The sequence below is a fragment of the Lupinus angustifolius genome, chromosome LG19, assembly GCF_001865875.1.
Source record: "Lupinus angustifolius cultivar Tanjil chromosome LG19, LupAngTanjil_v1.0, whole genome shotgun sequence".
NCBI lineage: Eukaryota > Viridiplantae > Streptophyta > Magnoliopsida > Fabales > Fabaceae > Lupinus > Lupinus angustifolius.
The window spans coordinates 12,258,686-12,278,402 of NC_032027.1; the positions used below are offsets into that span (position 1 = coordinate 12,258,686).

Below are 19,717 nucleotides of genomic sequence, written 5' to 3' on the forward strand. Positions count from 1 at the left end.
ATCAAGTATTAATACAACAAAAATCAATCTTAATATGAATACATGTGTAAGACCTTTATATTGAGACTGTGAGTAATTTAATTCAAACACAATCAAAAGTTGGTGCAATTCATCACATAGTGACTACTTGAAAAACATATGATGTGTATAAATGTGAACAATGACTTAATGTTATTAATTTTTGTAATTCATTAAACATTAATGACTTCAGGTGATGCACCGTGAATGCCTTGACACAATGGTTTATTGAATTTGCTAGATTGTGTAGAGCTTTATGAAAAACTAAACAATTATATTTAAAAGTTTGTATCTTGCAAATATATAAGTAGTTATGTTATTAATATGTTAAATATTGCATCTACAAGAGCATAGAGATCAATATTTGTTGATGTTAATATATAATGTATATGAATGTAGTGTTATATTATTATATATTAATTGTTTGGGGTTTTCTTGAAAATGTATGAGTACAATGCATTTATTGGATGACATAAAATCAAGAGTATCAAACATGTTGGCATCAACAACAACCTTATTATTGGTTTTTAATTCAGAGTGAATGATTTTTTTTATTTACAAAACATGTTGAATGATATTGTGAAAAGTGAAAAGCTTTCTTCTAGTTTTATTTAATTCATCACATTTGTAACTTCTATTAGTTTAGTAACCTGAGTACGTTAGTTATATAATTTAAAAACATATGAAAAATGTTTACAATATATTGTTGGTTTATAACATATAATTTAATAGTTATTAATTAATGTTTTAATATATAATTTAGATTTATGTATCGCGAAATTCTAGAATATATATATATAAATCATAAGTTTTATGTGATGAAATGTGATGGACACAATTGTTTTATTGTTCTTAAAATTATTTTGTATAAGATAAATTTTTAAAAGAGCATGTTAATTATTTAATTTCAAGAGACGGTCTAACTGCTAGATGACTTGTAATAAGATGATTAATAAGGTATGTGATACCAACCAATATGTGTTCTGATTCTTATTGTACAAGAAAATATTATTGATTAAATTAAATAGTTTAATTTTATATATTTTCTTAAGTGAGATATTATTGTAATTTTTGCAAACACAAAAAGTACAAATAATATCATTGAGTCATCTATAATATAATCAAGCGATATTTAATTAATAGATTTCAATGGTTTGTTTAAATTAATAAAACTAATAGGATTAGTGTTGATTTAAATATTTGAAAACAAAAACAAAATAAATAAAGATAAACCCAATGCAAGTGGTACAAGTTGTGGGGGTGGTTGCTGAAAGATAGCAACCGAAAGATTGAAGTGGTCTTTATGTTTTATCTTATACTAGTGTGTTGACCGACACTGGGTGCTGTCACCCGAATTTTTATATTTTTATATAGAATATATCATCTTCATATTATATTATTTAATAAAACTATCATGTGATATGTGCTGTAAGTTAAAAATGAAAGTAAACTGTTTATGGCTAAGTAATTTATCAATATTTCAAATTTTATGTCATAATCAATATAATTCACTTATCCATTGAAAAAGTCACATTAGTTTGGAAATGAGATGTTTAAGAATTAATGTAGTAGTTAAAAAAGAAGCATTAATTTACATTAAAAAATGTATAACATTTAGAAACATGAAATTAGAATTACAGTATAAAAATTATTTTATGTTCTCCCTTTATCTATTAGTATAGAAGATTAGTATAAATAAACATGAAATTAAGAGTTATAAAAGATTAAATAGGGGAACATAAAATATTTCATTGGTAGTTATTTTATGTTTTCCGTTTATTAAGTAGTATAGATAATAATAATAATAATTTTTTTAAAAAATTGAACATTTAAAAAACCACTTAACCACTCATATACTTCTTTATTACAACACACTTATTTATCTTCAGTTTTTTTGGTAAAGTGTGACACTACAGAAAGAAGCATATAAATAGTTTATCTTCAGTTTTTTTGTAGTGTGTGTTTTAATAATGAAGCATATAAAAATTATTCCTACCAAATAAGTGAAAAACTGTATCGATAGTTAACATGGGAATGGGAGAGGGGGTTTAAAAAATATTAATGTATATTGATATGGTGATAATTTATATAAATACAAAATTAGAAGTTATAAAGATAAAATAGGGAAACGTAAAATGCTTCATGAGTAGTTATTTTATGTTTATTAGTAAAGTGTAGATTAGTGTAGATAAACATGAAATTAAAAGTTATAAAAGATAAAATAGGAAAACATACAATTTTTCATGGGTAGTTATTTTATGTATATTAATATTAGTATAGATAAACATAAAATTAAGAGTTATAAAAGATTAAATAGGGAAACATAAAATACTTCATTGATAGTTATTTTATGTTTTTCCTTTATTAAGTAGTATAGATTAGTATAGATAAACTTAAAATTAGGAGTTATAAAAGATTTACTAGGAAAACATAAAATACTTCATGAGTAGTTATTTTATGTTTTCCCTTTATTAAGTAGTACAGATAGAACTATATATAAATAGATAGATTATAGAAATTTTTATAAACATGAAATTATAAGTTATAAAAGTTAAAATAAGTGTTAGATTCATCTCCTTCAATTATCAATGGCCATCAATTGCCTTGTTATTCATTTTTCTTTCTGCACTATGTTTTTCTAAGATAAGGGTAGTTTAGGAATATAATAATTCTTGTAAGGTCTCTTTTATCTTTTCTCTTTATTTCTGTTTTTCTCCTTTTGGGTTCAGGGTAGTTAATTCTGTTTTAACAGTTTTTCTCCTTTCCTCTTGTAACATCTTGTATAAATGGCTTTGTATTCAATCAATAAAAGGTAATGCATAATTCTCCTTTATCTTGTATTGTGAAATTTATTCTTCCTCCATAGTCATAGCCATGGTTTCTCGATACCAAGATGGTATCAGAGCTTAGGCTCTGATCCTTCATTCTTCAAAGTTCTATCTCCAACCTTATGCCTTTTTTTCCTTGCAATCTTCATACGTCATTTCCTTTAATCTTCCTTCTCCTCTTGCAATCCATCATGATGGCCAATCCAGATTATGCAGATTTCACCACCAATCCTTATAACCCTTTCTTCCTCAACTCCAATGAAAATCCAGCATTAGTAATGGTGACCCCTTTATTAAATGGCAAGAACTACCACTCTTGGGCAAGAGCTATGAGAATGGGCATAGAATCCAAGAACAAAGTCATGTTTCTTGATGGAAATTTACCTCAACCTGCACCAGATGACATACTTTATGCACCTTGGAAAAGATGCAACAATTTGGTCCTCTCATGGATCCAACACTCGACAGAAGAATCCATAGCCAAGTCCATCTTATGGATAGACTCAGCAGCTGAAGCTTGGAAGGATTTGCAGGACAGATTCTCCCAAGGAGACATTTTTCGCATTGCAGAACTCCAAGAAGAATTTTACCACTTTAGCCAAGGTAATCTCGACATCTCTGAATAGTTCACACAATTGAAAACCATATGGGATGAAATTGATAATTTCATACCCTCGGGAAAATGCCCAAACCCCTGCAATTGTGGGGTCCTTACCAACACCAAAACTTACAAAGACCAAGACTATGTTATACGGTTCTTGAAGGGACTTAATGAAGGTCCCAAATAATGCTAATGGAACCCCTTCCTCACATTTCAAAAGCCTTCTCCTTATTAACACAACAAGAGAGGCAGATTACCAACCATGCATCCCCTATCTTGGATACTGAAACTAAAGCCTTAACCATAAACTCCCAACCTCATAGAGGCAACTACCAAAATTCAAGGGGCAGGAGCTTTCAACCTTATAGAGGGAGAGGTGGAAGATTCTATAATCAAGGTAGACAACAGGCTAAGTTTTGCACACATTGTGAACGCACTAACCATAAACACTTGCTTCTTGAAGCATGGGTACCCACCTGGTTATCAAAACAATAAATCAACTAGGATGGCCAACCATACCTCGGGTTTTCCTTTGGACAATGACCAAATAGATCCATCTGATTACACAATGTCTCAATCTAAAACCCCTGCAAACTTCTTCATTGATGAACAATTCCAAGGAATCTTAACGCTTTTGAATTAGCCTAATCAGGATGGCAGTTACAATGCAAACTCTGCTGTCCATACAATCACTTCATCCACTGATGCAGGTATATTTCAAACTCAATGGCTCCTTGACATAGGTGCCACTGACCACATTAGTTTTAATCTTGACTATTTTTCTACTTATAAGAGAATTCCTCCAATTAATATCACCTTACAAAATGGCCATAAAGTTTCTGCTTGTCTATCTGGCACAATTATGCTATCTGCAAACCTCATTCTGTTTGATGTCCTTTATTGCCACAATTCCATGTGAACCTTGTTTCAGTAAATAAGTTAATCCAAACACTGAAATGCCATCTAATTTTTTCTCACCAAACTTGTGCATCGTGCAGAATGCTTCAAGGAAGATGATTGGTACATCTAAGCTTCAACAAGGCTTATTCTTAATCACTCTTCAATCTAGCAAAATCAACTCTGCCTATGGTTCTGCACTTTCCCAACATACTAGTCTTTTATGGCATTTAAGATTTGGTCATACTTCTAAGAGTGTAATGCAACACATTACAAAACAATTCCCTACTATTTCTGACCATATTGAACAATTGCCTATTTGTGATATATTGCATTTTTCAAAACAAAAAAAGCACAGTTTTCCAAATAGCCAAACTAATACTAATAAATGTTTTCAATTATTGCATGCTGATATATGGGGACCCTACTCTATTCCTACTATTTTTGGTCATAGATTTTTTCTCACATTGGTTGATGATTTCAGTAGGTTTACTTGGATTATCACGATGAAACAAAAGAGTGAAACAAGACAACATTTAGTAAACTTCCTTGCTTTTGTTGAAACTCAGTTTGAAACCAAACTGAAATCCATCAGAACTGATAATGGAATTGAATTTCATATGAAGGAATTCTTTGCATCCAAAGGCATGCTCCATCAAACAAGCTGCATTGAGACACCACAACAGAATGGAGTGGTGGAAAGAAAACACCAACACCTTCTCAATGTGGCTAGGGCCTTATTTTTTCAATCTTCTTTACCTCAAAAGCTATGGAACTTCTCCATCCAACATGCCACTCACATCATTAATAGGCTCCCAACACCTCTCCTACAAAACCAATCCCCTTATCAAATCCTATACAATAAACCTCATTCATATGACCAATTAAAGGTCTTTGGTTGTCTGACCTATGCTACTACCATCATGTCCCATAGAACCAAATTTTGTCCAAAATCTAGAAAATCTGTTTTCCGTGGATACAAAGATGGCACCAAAGGCTACATCTTATATGATCTTAAATCCAATTCTATTTTCATATCAAGGAATGTTCACTTCTATGAAAATACTTTCCCCTTCAACAATTCCAGTCAGACCATTCAACCAAACAACACACCCTGCAAACTTACACATAATCCTCCAGCTATACTAGATGACCCTGACCCTAACATAATTCCTACCACAAGTACACCCAATCCACCACCACCACATGACCCTATCATTCAACCCAACCAAAGACATTCCTCTAGAATCAGAGGCCCACGATCCACCTTAGAGATTACCATTGCCACCTAGCAAACACTACAACAAACTACACAACTTCCCCATCTAAAACCTTATATCCTCTGTCATCCGTGATCACCTATGACAACTGTTCCACCACATATAAACACTTTTGTCTCTCCATCACCTCCATCAAAGAACCTTCTACCTATAAAAAAGCCTCTAAACACACTCATTGGCAGACTGCTATGCAAGATAAGTTAAAGGCTCTCAAGGCCAATAATACTTGGACATTAATGCCTCTACCCATAGACAAAACCCCTATTGGTTGCAAATGGGTATACAAAATCAAATACAAAGTTGATGGCCTATTAGAAAGATACAAAGCAAGACTTATTGCCAAAGGCTACAACCAACCAGAAGGGGTTGATTTCTTTGAAACATTTTCCCCTGTAGTGAAAATCACTACTGTTTGTCTTGTGCTTGCTTTAGCAGCCTGCAATTCTTGGTTTTTAGAACAACTTGATGTAAATAATGCCTTCCTTCATGGTGAATTACATGAGGAGGTTTACATGTCACCACCTCCTGGCCTTATAAGCCATGATTCAAGCCTTGTTTGCAAGCTACACAAGTCCTTGTATGGCCTCAAACAAGCTAGTCGTGAGTGGCGTACTATCCTATCCTCCAAACTAGTTTCATTAGGTTACATTCACTCTATTGTTGACCAAGCATTGTTTACTAATAAAACTTCAACTTCCTTTACTGCAATTCTCGTATATGTGGATGACATGGTTTTAACTGGTAATAACATGATTGAAATTAACTATATCAAATCTGTTTTGGACAAATCCTTTAAAATAAAAAATTTGGGCAATCTTAGATATTTCCTTGGACTAGAAATAGCTAGATCCAAAACTGGCATACACATGAACCAAAGAAAATATGCTATGTCATTATTTGAAGATACAGGTTCTTTAGCTACAAAGCCTAGTGCTACTCCCTTTGATCCTGCTGTCAAGTTGCAACTTCACAAAGGCACTCCGCTACAAGATGTTGCCTCCTACAGAAGATTGGTTGGTAGACTACTCTATCTAACCATTTCCAGACCAGATATTAGCATGCAGTCCAACAACTAAGTCTCTTCATGACCAATCCTCTGGACTCTCATCACAAAGCTGCCTTAAGGGTCTTACATTACCTCAAGAGCTCACCTACCCAGGGACTTTTCTTCTCCTCTAACTCACCTATGCATTTTTCTGCTTTCTCTTATTCTGATTTGGCTTGTTGCCTAGACTCACGAAAATATATCACAAGTTTTTGCATTTTTATGGGCCCTACTCTGATTTCTTGGAAGACAAATAAGCAAAATAAAGTGAGCAGATCTTCAACCGAAGCTGAATATCGTGCCTTGCTAAGCTTAGTTTATGAACTACAATGGTTAAAATACTTGCTAACTGATCTTCATGTTCCTGTCACTTCTCCTATTCCTGTATATTGTGACAACAAATCTGCCATATATTAGCTCATAATCTAGTATTTTATGAACGAACAAAGCACATAGAGATTGATTGCCATATAGTCAGGGAGAAAATTCAAAGTAAACTTGTTCATCTTCTTCCTGTTCCATCCTTTGCTCAATTAGCATATTCTTTTACAAAGCCTACGCCAGTTCGTGCTTTTCAGCAATTCGTTGCCAAGTTGGGCCTTCTTGACCTCCACCACCCAACTTGAGGGGCTGTTAGATTCATCTCCTTCAATTATCAATGGCCATCAATTTCCTTGTTATTCCTTTTTCTTTCTGCACTCTATTTTTCTAAGATAAGGGTAGTTTAGGAATATAATAATTCTTGTAAGGTCTCTTTTGTCTTTTCTCTTTATTTCTATTTTTCTCCTTTGGGGTTCAAGGTAGTTAATTCTGTTTTAACAGTTTTTCTCCTTTCCTCTTTTAACATCTTGTATAAATGGTTTTGTATTCAATCAATAAAAGGCAATGCATAATTCTCCTTTATCTTGTACTATGAAATTTCTTCTTCCTCCACAGCCATAACCATGGTTTTCCCTTTATTAAGTAGTATAGATCAACATAAAATTAGGAGTTATAAAAGATTTACTAAGAAAACATAAAATACTTCATGAGTAGTTATTTTATGTTTTCCCTTTATTAAGTAGTATGGATAGAACTATATATAAATAGATAGATTATAATTTTTTTTATAAACATGAAATTATAAGTTATAAAAGTTAAAATAAGGAAACATAAAATACTCTATGGGTAATTATTTCATGTTTATTAGTATTAGTATAGATAAACATGAAATTAGAAGTTATAAAAGATAACTTAGGGAAACATAAAATACTACATGAGTAGTTATTTTATGTTTTCCCTTTACATATAGTATAGATATAGATATATAGTATAGATAATAACAAAAGAAAAGCCAACGTATATACTTGATATACTTAAGCAAAATTCAATCTTTTCTCTTTGTTTTGGTTTGAAACATTAGACTATTAATTTATGTTGGCTTCTTGGTTCCATAGATCAAGTGTTGAAACAACAAAGATCAGTCTTAGTGTGAATAAACTTGTAGGACATTCATATTAAGAATGTGAGTAATTATTTTTAATTCAAATACAATCAAAAGTTGGTGCAATTCATACACGTCGACTACTAGAAAAACTTATGATGTTTATAAATGTGAGTGACGACTTAAAGTTATTGTTTTTTGTAATTCATTAAATATTAATGACTTCAATTGCTGCACTGCCTTGGCACGATAGTTTATTGAATGTGTTAAATTGTGTAGATATAAAAAACTAAACAATCTTATTTAAAAGTTTGTATCGTGCAAATAAATAAGTAGTCATGTTATTAATATTTTAAATATTGCATTTACAAGAATGTAGAGATCAATATGTGTTGTTATTGATATATAATGTATGTGGTGTTATATTGTTATCATATTAATTGTTTGAGTTCTTCTTGTGAATATATGAGTACAATGCATTTATTGGATGACATAAACATTAAGAGTATCAAACTTGTCGTAAGTTGGTTATATAAGTTAGAAACATATGAAAAAATATTTACAATATATTATTGATTTGTAATATATAATTTAATAGTTATTAACTAATGATGATTAATTAATGTGCTAATATATAAATAGATTTATGTATCACGATTATAAATTTTAGAATACATATATATATATATATATATAAATAATATCATTGACTCATCTATAATATAATTAAGTGAGACTTAATTATCTACATTTCAATGGTTTGTTTAAATTAATAAAACTAATATGATTAATGCTAATTTAAACATTTGAAAACAAAAACAAAATAAATAAAGATAAACCCAAATATGCAAGTGGTGCAAGTTATGGGGGTGGTTGCTATAAGATAGCAACAAAAATATTGAAGTGGTCTTTATGTTTTAAAGAAAAGCCATGTATATACTTGATATATAGAAGCGAAATTCAATCTTTTTTCTTTGTTTTGGTTTGAAACATTAGAATATTAATTTAAGTTGACTTCTTGATTCCATGGATCAAGTATTGAAATAAGAAAGGTCAATTTTAGTGTGGATACACATGTAGGACATTCATATTAAGAATGTGAGTAAATATTTTTAATTCAAACACAATCAAAAGTTGGTGCAATTCATCACAGTATGACTATTTAAAAAACGTATGATGTTTATAAATGTGAACAATGACTTAATGTTATTGTTTTTATAATTTATTAAACATTAATGACTTTAATTGTTGCATTGTGAATGCCTTGACATGGTGGTTTATTGAATGTGTTGGATTGTGTAGAGTTTTATGAAAAACTAAACAATCTTATTTAAAAGTTTGTATTGTGCAAATAAATAAGTAGTCATGTTATTAATATTTTAAATATTGCATCTATAAGGGTGTAGAGATAAGTATATGTTGTTGTTAATATATAATGTATGTGAATGTGGTGTTATATTATTATTATATTAATCGTTTGAGTTTTCCTTCCAAATATATGAGTACAATGTATTTATTGGATGACATAAACATTAAAAGTATCAAACATCTTGTGAGTTGGTTATATAAGTTAGAAACATATGAAAAAATGTTTACAATATATTATTGGTTTGTAATATATAATTTAATAGTTATTAATTAATGATAATTAATTAATGTACTAATATATAAATTATATTTATGCATCACAATTACAAATTCAAGAATATATATATATATTAATCATAAGTTTCATGTGATGAAATGTGATGAACAAAATTATTTTATTGTTCTTAAAACTATTTTGTATAAAATACATTTTTAAAAGAGCATGTTAATTATTTAATTTTAAGAGACGATCTGACTACAAGATGACTTTTAATAAGATGATTAATAGGGTATGTGATATCAACCAACACACATGATCACACACTAACAAGTATTCTTATTTTTGTAGCATGAGAAAATATTATTGATTAAATTAAGTAGTTTAATTTTATATATTTTCAGTAGAATATTATTATATTTTTGCTAGCACAAAAATTATAAATAATATTATCGACTAATGGATAATATAATTATGTGAGACTTAATTAATACATTTCAATGATTTGTTTAAATTAATAAATATAATAAGTTTAGTGTTAATTTAAACATTTGAAAACAAAAACAAAATAAATAAAGACAAACCCAAGTGCATGTGGTGCAAGTTGTGGGGGTGGTTGCTGAAAGATGACAACTGAAAGATTGAAGTGATTCTTTTGTCTTATCTTATATAATAACAAAAGAAAAGCCAACGAATATACTTGATTTAGGGAAGCAAAATTCAATCTTTTTTCTTTGTTTTGGTTTGAAACATTAGAATATTAATTTATGTTGGCTTCTTGGTTCCATGGATCAAGTGTTGATACAACAAGGATCAGTTTCATTATGGATACACATGTAGGACCCTCATACTTTTGAATGAGAAATTTTTTTGAAGCCATCACAGTCTACTTGGGTATTTTATGTTAGGTATCAATGACAAAATCCATCTAACAGGGGGTTGAATAGGTGACACGGTTCTCATTTACCGCTATTTGCACCAAAGCCCTATTCTGAAAAATCAGCCAGTTAATCGATTAAAGACTGCCTTAATCGAATAAGTCGCACAAAATTAACAGTTGTTGAATGGCTCAATTATACAACCACTTACAAATTATACAGAAATGATATAGCTGATATATTTGAACAAAAATGATCTTTATATGGCAGAGTTACTGTATTCAAAATATCAGCTACAATAGGCAATTAAAAACACTTTAAAACAGTAAAGATATAAGGGTAAGAAACACCCTGCAACAAGGTTTTTATACTGGTTCGTCTTTTGGTCCACTACAAAATTACATCCAGTCCTCCCTTCTAATCTAAGAGATTTTCTTCACTAAAAATTAAAGCCATTGTATCTTACATACAAACTTCCAATTACAAGACCTTGAACGCTACCTTCTTGAATTCCCAGAACCTCTATTTTGGTTAGACCTTACCCAATCGCCTAAGAAAACCTTTCCTACGATCTAGCCCCAACCAAGAGTATGTTCTAAACTCAAGACCTCCAAGTCTTGGTGAAGACTCTCTGTATCTCGTTGGTGGTACGTCACTAAGAGGCGACATTCCTTGTTACAAAAATGACAACAAAAACAAAGTAATGTTAAGCACAAAATAACTCAAATATTGCAATTAAGAACAAGTTATAAACCCTATGCAAATCTCATAAATTATTATGAATATGTATAAGATCAGAATCATGAAGAACATGTAACAAATTCAAGCACACAACCGCCTTTTTGTACATGGTCACGTGAGAAATTTAAGCACACAATTGCCTTTTTGTACATGGTCACGTGAGAAATTATGTTTAATTTCAATATGCTTGGTTATAGAATGTAAAACGAGATTCTTGGATAGGTTTATGACACTTATATTATCACATTCTATAGGAATATTTCTAGGTTAAGTCCGAAGTCCTTAATTTGCTGCTTTATCCAAAGGATTTGAGCGCAACACACACTAGCGATAATGTATTCCGCTTCGGCGGTGGACAAAATAACACACGCTTGCTTTTTGTTGTGTCATGCAACTAAGGAACTGCCTAATAAGTGACAAGTCCCACTAGTGCTCTTCCGATCCAACTTACATCCTCCAAAATCGGAATTGGAATACCCTACTACGGATAATGAGGCATCCCTAGGATACCATAATCCCATATTCGTTGTTCCTTTTAAATATCTCATGACGCGTTTTACAGAAGTATAATGTCAATCTTTAGGCAAAGTTTGAAATCTAGCACACATACAAACACTAAACATAATATCAGGGCGACTCGCAGTTAAATACAATAATGAGCCGATAATCCCACGATACTTGGTTACCTTGATTTCTTTTCCCTTTTCATCTTTATCTAGATAGCATGCGAGCGCCATAGGTGATAAAACCTCTTTACACTTTTCCATGTCGAACTTCTTCAGTAACTCCTTGCAATATTTTGATTGATGAATGAAGATGCCACTTTCCATTTGTTTGATTTCAATTCCAAGAAAGAAGGTCAACTCACCCATCATTGACATCTCAAATTCACCCTGCATCATCTTAGAAAATTCTTTACAAAGTCTGTCATTAGTAGATCCGAAGATTGTATTATGAATATATATTTGAACTAGTAGCACATGATTAAGTAATCTACGAATAAAGAGGGTAGTATCAGCCATACCCCTCACAAACCCTTTTTCCAAGAGGAAAAAGCTCAACCTATCATATCAAGCTCTGGGATCTTGTTTCAGGCCATAAAGGGCCTTTTTGAGCTTATATACATGGTTCAGATATTTAAAATTTTCAAAGCTGGGAGGTTGATCTACATATACCTCTTCATGAATGTAGCCATTCAAGAAGGCGCTCTTGATATCCATTTGAAAGAGCTTGAAGTTCATAATTGATGCAAAGTATAAAAGCATCCTAATGGCCTCCAATCTGGCTACATGAGCTAAGGTCTCATCATAATCGATGCCCTCCTCCTAGTTGTAGCCTTTGGCCACTACGCGAGCTTTATTTCTGATTGTCAAGCCAGATTCATCTAATTTATTACGAAAGATCCATCTAGTACCAATCACTGGAGGCTCTTTAGGCTTAGAGACCAAGTCTTATACATTATTACGGTCGAACTGGTTTAGCTCTTCTTGCATAGCTATACCCTAGTGCACATCCTCAATGGCCTCATCGATGGTCTTAGACTCGATTTGAGATACTTGGCCCAATCGTTCCGGTGCCAAGTATCTTGCCGTTGTTGTTGTCTCCATACGTGACAAACCCTTTTTGTTGCAAGGATAGATCTAGGAATTATGATCTATCTCCCGTCATATGTCTCGAGAATCCACTATCAAGATACCAATGTTGTCCATGTGCTCGTAGACATACCGCAAAACATAGATCACTTGCCTTTTTCAGGTAACCAAGTTATGTTGGCTCCTTTTCTGTTAGTAACTAGGGAGTCATCTCCCTTTTCATCCATACATACACGCCACTAGGTATACCATATTTTCTAATATAACAAAAGTAGGAAGTGTGACCATGTGTGCCACAACAAAAGCATGTAGGAACCTTTTTATTAAAAAATTTCTTATTTGGCTGATTAATAGGTCTCTTATATGGTATTCTCCTACGTGTAGGGGGAATATATCCTAGCCCGATAAGGTCACCAATATTTCTTGTTTTTCTAAGCATAGTGTCTAACATGTTTTGACTCTCTGTGAGTTTCGCAAGTTTTTCATTGAATCTCAAATTTCCGTTTTTCAAATCATCACAAGAATCACAGACAGTTGATTGACATAAATTATCATTAGAGCAATTTCATGCATTACAAGAATAGATCAGATCCAATGTTTCATTTTCCAATTTTAGTTCATCTAATTCTTTTTGTAATGAAATTATTTTTTGTTCATTCAAAAGGATTACTCTTTTTTTATCAGAATTAATCCTAGCTAATTTCTTTAGTTCATCATGCAATTCGACATACGCATTATACCAATCCTCATAAGGAGGAGAATCATCAGATGAAGTAGATGAGGTTTCAGAATATACCTCGTTGTTTACCTCTTTCGAATTCAAGCATCATCTGCTCTGGTCATTAAGCATAGCTTGCCTGTCTCCTCTTCATCTGAGGTGCTAGATGTCGTGTCCTCCTCTGGTACATCCCATACTATATAGGTTTTATTTGACTTGAAGTCCCAAGGAGTGCTCTTATCTGAATTAACCTTCTTGAGGTAAGTGGGACATTGAAACCTCATATGTCCTGGCTTACCACATTCATGGCAAGTGAAGCACTCTTTACTCTTGCCTTTCTTGGTCGACTCGCGCGCTTCTTTCTTCTTGAAACGTTTGAAGCCTCCTTTCTTTAGGAATTTCCCAAATTTGCGTACGAGAAGGCTCAATGTTTCTTCATCCACATCTGAATCAGACTCGTCTTCTTCTCTCTCTTAAGTAGATTGAGACATTGTTTCCTTGAGATATATACTTTTATTTTTGAGATTTGATTCTTCGTGCATAGTCAGGTGTCCAAGCTCCATTTCACACTCTTGGCGTTTTCTAAACAATGTCGCCAAAGGCATGGAGTCAAAATCCTTAGATTCCATGATAACTGTTACTTTTGGTTGCCATCTCCTGTCAAGACAACGTAAAACTTTATTAGTAATCTCTCCTTTGTTAAACCGTTTATCCAAGGCAACTAAATGGTTAACTATATGAGTGAATCATTTTTGCATGTCACCGATAAATTCATTTGGTAACATACAAAATAACTCACATTCATGTGTTAGGGCATTCAGCCTGGCACGCTTGACTTCGCTAGTGCTTTCGTGAGTCACTTGTAAAGTGTCCCATATTTCTTTGGCACTGCAAAACCCGAAAGAACTCATCATAGAATAGGGCCAATGTGATGATGTTTTTTGGTACACAAGTTGTATTGAACTTTTTTGCGTTCATCATCGGTCCATAGAATTTTCGGTTTATCTTTCGGTTCATCGTCCACTAAGGGCCCATTGACTATGGATTCCCAAATATACGAGTCGATGGCCTCTATAAACATTTTTATGCAAACTTTCCAGTATGCATATCCTTCGCCATTGAATACGGGAGGGCGGTTAATGGATGCGCCATCACCACCAAAGGGGTTGGTGGAACCCATTTAATTTCCCTTAAGAATCATGTGTATACGGTTGAGCTAGCACGACGTACTAGCTCTGATACCACTTATTAGGTATCAATGACAGAATACACCTAAAAGGGGGTTAAATAGGTGACGCGGTTACCACTTACCACTATTTGCACCAAAGCCCTATTCTGGAAAATCACCTAGTTAATCGATTAAAGACTGCCTTTATCAATTAAGTCCCACATAATTAACAGTTGTTGAATGGCTCAATTACACAGTCACTTACAGATTATACAGAATGATATAGCTTATATATTTGAACAAAAATGATCTTTATATGGCAGAGTTACTGTATTCAAAATATCAGCTACAATAGGCAATTAAAAACACTTTAAAACAATAAAGATATAAGGGTAAGAAACACCCTGCAACAAGGTTTTTATACTAGTTCGTTTTTTGGTTCACTGCAAAATTACATCTAGTCCTCCCTTCTGATCTGGGATATTTTCTTCACTAAAATTTGAAGTCAATGTATCTTACATACACACTTCCAATTACAAGACCTTGAACGCTACCTTCTTGAATTCCCAGAACCTCTACCTTGGTTTGACCTTACCCAATCGCCTAAGAAAACCTTTCCTACGATCCAACCCCAACCAAGAGTATGTTCTAAACTCAAGATCGCCAAGTCTTGGTGAAGACTCTCTCTATCTCATTGGTGGTACGACACTAAGAGGCGACTTTCCTTTTTACATAAATGAGAACAAAAACAAAGTAATGTTAAGCACAAAATAAATCAAATATTGCAATTAAGAACAAGTTATAAACCTTATGCAAATCTCACAAATTATTATGAATATGTATAAGATCAGAATCATGAAGAACATGTAATTTCTACCCTAAGAAATCTCTAAAAGAATTGAAAGAATCATGCAAGAAAGATAGAATGATGAACACATTTAATCACATGCAATGGATGTCATTTTAATCCCTAAACATGATACTATCTCTCACTAATCTCACATGTGATTCTCTCTGCCTATATTACATACAAAGAACACGAAAATATGCAACTTAACAATTCTAAAAATGAACGAATTAATGTATGAAGCATGGTGTAAAAACACAGTTTATGTAGAAAAGATGTTTTGTGCCCAGTTAATCAATTATTTGCCATGTTAATCTATTAACAGGCTGTTTAGAATAACTGAATTTTGTTTTTCAGTTATTTGTTGAAACTGATTAAAATTATTTTCACGTTAATTGATTAAAGCCTTACTTAATCGATTAACTGACATATTTTCAGTTAAGATATTAATTGGTAAACTACCTATATGTTATGCTTATCAACTATATATGTTTTATCATTATGTTATGCCTAAGATGCACAAATAACATGTATGATTAATGCATGAATATAATAAGCTGGATGGCATGTCTCATGTAAATGATATGATAGTTTTTAGAACTTGTGAGATTTGCATCTAGGTTTACCTAACCTAGACTCAATAACTAAGACACATATCTAAGACTCTAGTTTAGACATGAAGCTCTTGAATCTTTGGCATGTTTATTTGTTGAGTTATCTTTAAGCTTTCACTAATTCCTTTGTCTTCATCAAAACATAGACAAGCTAAGTGCTATCTTGAGACTTTGCACTTTCAATCTCCCCCTTTTTGATGATGACAAACTCAACACCAAATTTTGTTTTGATGCATAGGTTGAAGATGGTCACAGAATGCATGGTTGTTGATTTCAAAGTTAAAGCGCATAGCTAGGCAAGTAAGTTGAACTTATTTTACAACCTGCACACATCAAACAACAAAACAACTTTTCTCCCCCTTTTGACATTTTCAAAAAGATAAACTGAATGAAATTTTGGTCAAAAGAAAGAAGATATATGAAGTGAACTCAAACTGTAATTAATCAATTAATATTGGGAATGTAATTAATTAACCAGTTGATGAAAAACTTGAACATGTGCACACATTTATCAATATTTAATCGATTAAGATAGTAGCTTAATCGATTAAAACCACAAAATACAACAATGTGACAAATTTAATGGCATGAAAGGTTATACATGAACTAATCAAGCATGGAATGATCAAGCATTTATGTTATAGCATTCAAACAGTAGGCTCAATCAAGCATAAGAGATATATATAACCAAACATGATCAAGAACCATTAAACATGTAATCATGCTATATTTGACTTAGATAGGAATGTTATGTAAGCAAATTAAAACCAAAATAGTAACGATTTAAGTTCAAATGACATGCATATCAAGTCATAATAGTGCAACAAAAGTAGATAGTTAGAGTTATAACCCAAAAAGCATAGAGAAAATATGTCTCAAAATTACAAAGCATCATAAAATTCTGAAAATTAGCCATATAGATGGACTAAACCTAAGGCCGTCTACGGACTTCTAATCCAGGATTGTGGAGGATGATCTCTGTCATCAGGTACGGTCATACTACTATCACCCCAGATGAGGAATCTCAGCTTCTCAAATTTTGCACAAAACCTCTCATTCTGTGTCTCAACAGTGATTTGGACAAAGCTCCTCATAGCCTTATAGTGGTTATTAATGTAGGCAACCTGACGCTCCTCAAATTGTTCCAAAATAGTGTGATAGGAGTCCTTTAAAGACTGAAAATGTAAGTCCATTATGTTGTTCAGCCTTTGCTCCATGGCATCCAACTGAGCTAATTCAAAGGATGGTTCCTGCGGTGCAGTTCCACATGGCTCCCCCTGAGTTTATGCATTAGGCTGATCTGTACTAGCCTGATCCTCATCATCAAATAGCTCCAATTCCACGATAGTGTAATTATCCTGGTATTCCCAAGTACTTCGATACTTTTAGATACCCATCTTGTGGATAAGGCTTTCACCAACAAGGTGATCTTTATCAAAAATCTCTGTGACGATGGTGTTAAATATGTCAATATGCATGTAGTCAATAATTCTCGATATGAAGATACTGTAGGGCATCAACTTGGATTGCAATATAGAGACATTATATATGACCTTCAGGATTTCCTCAGGCCAATTAACCATTATATTCTCCTTCACGGCATACATAAATTTCATATCATTAACAGTTGGTTGTGCATGATTAGTGTTTCTCTGAACTAAAATATATGCAATTAAATAGTGAAGCAATCTATTCTATACCGATAATGAACCAACTTTAGTCAGTTCTCCCTGGACATACAGATGGGGACCTCTCAGACATGATTTATATACCTCAGCATCATCGAAATGCTTAAGCCATTCACAATCACCTAGGCTAACACCAGTAGTGGATAAGCCACCCACATTCATAAAAATATCACTATCCATCTCAAATAGATTTCCTGAAATCATAGACCAATATCTACCATCCTTATAACGGAAGTTAGCGTAAAATTCTCTAATCAAAGTGGTGTACAAAGTACCCATTAATTCTAAAAACATTACAGCTCCCTGAACTTGCATACCTTACGGAAACTCAAAATTCTGTTATGCCATCTAGGTAAGATCAACATACCTTATGTAGGTGGATTTCCTTCCCTGAAACTTGGACAACCGGGTCTACTGAAGTATGAGTGAGTAGTAGGAATCTCCACGGTCGTGCCTCACATTTGGATTTGAAGATGAAACAGTAGGAGGCCTACGAGTGTGTTGAGCAGTTGTCTTGAACCTCTTCGAATGTCCTCTTTCCATTGTTGATTGAAACCGTGAGTAATGAGAGGAGAAGAAGGATAAGGGAGGGAACCTAAAGCTTAGGGTTTGGAATTGGGCATGGGGTTTCTTGGGAAATTTGAGAAACAAATTGGATGAATTGAGGTGAAAAATGGGTAAAGGTGAGGTTTAATTCTTCTATTTAGCTAAGATTTCGAGTTTGCTGTTTGCTTTTGAGATTTTCAGAGAAAAGGGGGAAGAGAGGGTTTGAAAAAATGGCAAAAACGCTACTAATTGTAATTTATCTGCTGCCATTAATCGATTAAGAGCTGCATTTAATCGATTAAGTTGTGTTAAAATTCCCGGTTTTCAAAAAAATGAGCCCAGGTAATCGATTAAAATGAATCTTAATCGATTAAATTCAGTGAAAAATGAAATGTTTGCTACTGGAACTCATTTTAATCGGTAAGAAATATAGTTAATCAATTAACTGACATCAGATTTAAAGAATCAAGAGGCTTTTGGGTTTTAAAAACATGCATAGATTTTTAACAATTATTAACCAATTTTTACTCAACAAATTAATCATGCGAAGCATATAATAACATTTCTAGACGATTTTAATCAAGATAATTTTCATCAAGAATTCCAAGTTCTCTTCGAAGATTCCTAGTTCTCTTCGAAGAACATAGAAAGTATCTCGTGAGAGAGGCTTGGTGAAAATATCTGCCAATTTCTTAGTAGTTTCAACAAATTCAAGCACACAATCGCCTTTTTGTACATGGTCACGTGAGAAATGATGTCTAATTTTAATATGCTTGGTTCTAGAATGCATAACGAGATTCTTGGATAGGTTTATGGCACTTGCATTATCACATTTTATAGGAATCTTTTCTAGGTTAAGTCCAAAGTCCTTAAGTTGCTGCTTCATCCGAAGGATTTGAGTGCAACACACACCTGCAGCAATGTATTCCGCTTCGGCGGTGGACAAAACAACATACGCTTGCTTTTTGTTGTGTCATGCAACTAAGGAACTGCCTAATAAGTGACAAGTCCCACTAGTGCTCTTCCGATCCATCTTACATCCTCCAAAATTGGAATTGGAATATCCTACCAAGGAAAATGAGGCATCCCTAGGATACCATAATCCCATATTCGTTGTTCCTTTTAAATATCTCATGATGCGTTTTACAGAAGTATAATGTGAATCTTTAGGCAAAGCTTGAAATCTAGCACACATACCAACACTAAACATAATATTAGGGCGACTCACAGTTAAATACAATAATGAGC

General features: G+C 32.8%; 1 protein-coding gene across 1 annotated transcript; it reads left to right on the forward strand.

Annotated features, from left to right (window-relative positions):
• LOC109333993 lies at positions 3,041–3,472 on the forward strand. Its single transcript, XM_019569570.1, has one exon. It carries the CDS (start codon positions 3,041–3,043, stop codon positions 3,470–3,472), a length of 432 nt encoding a protein of 143 aa, XP_019425115.1.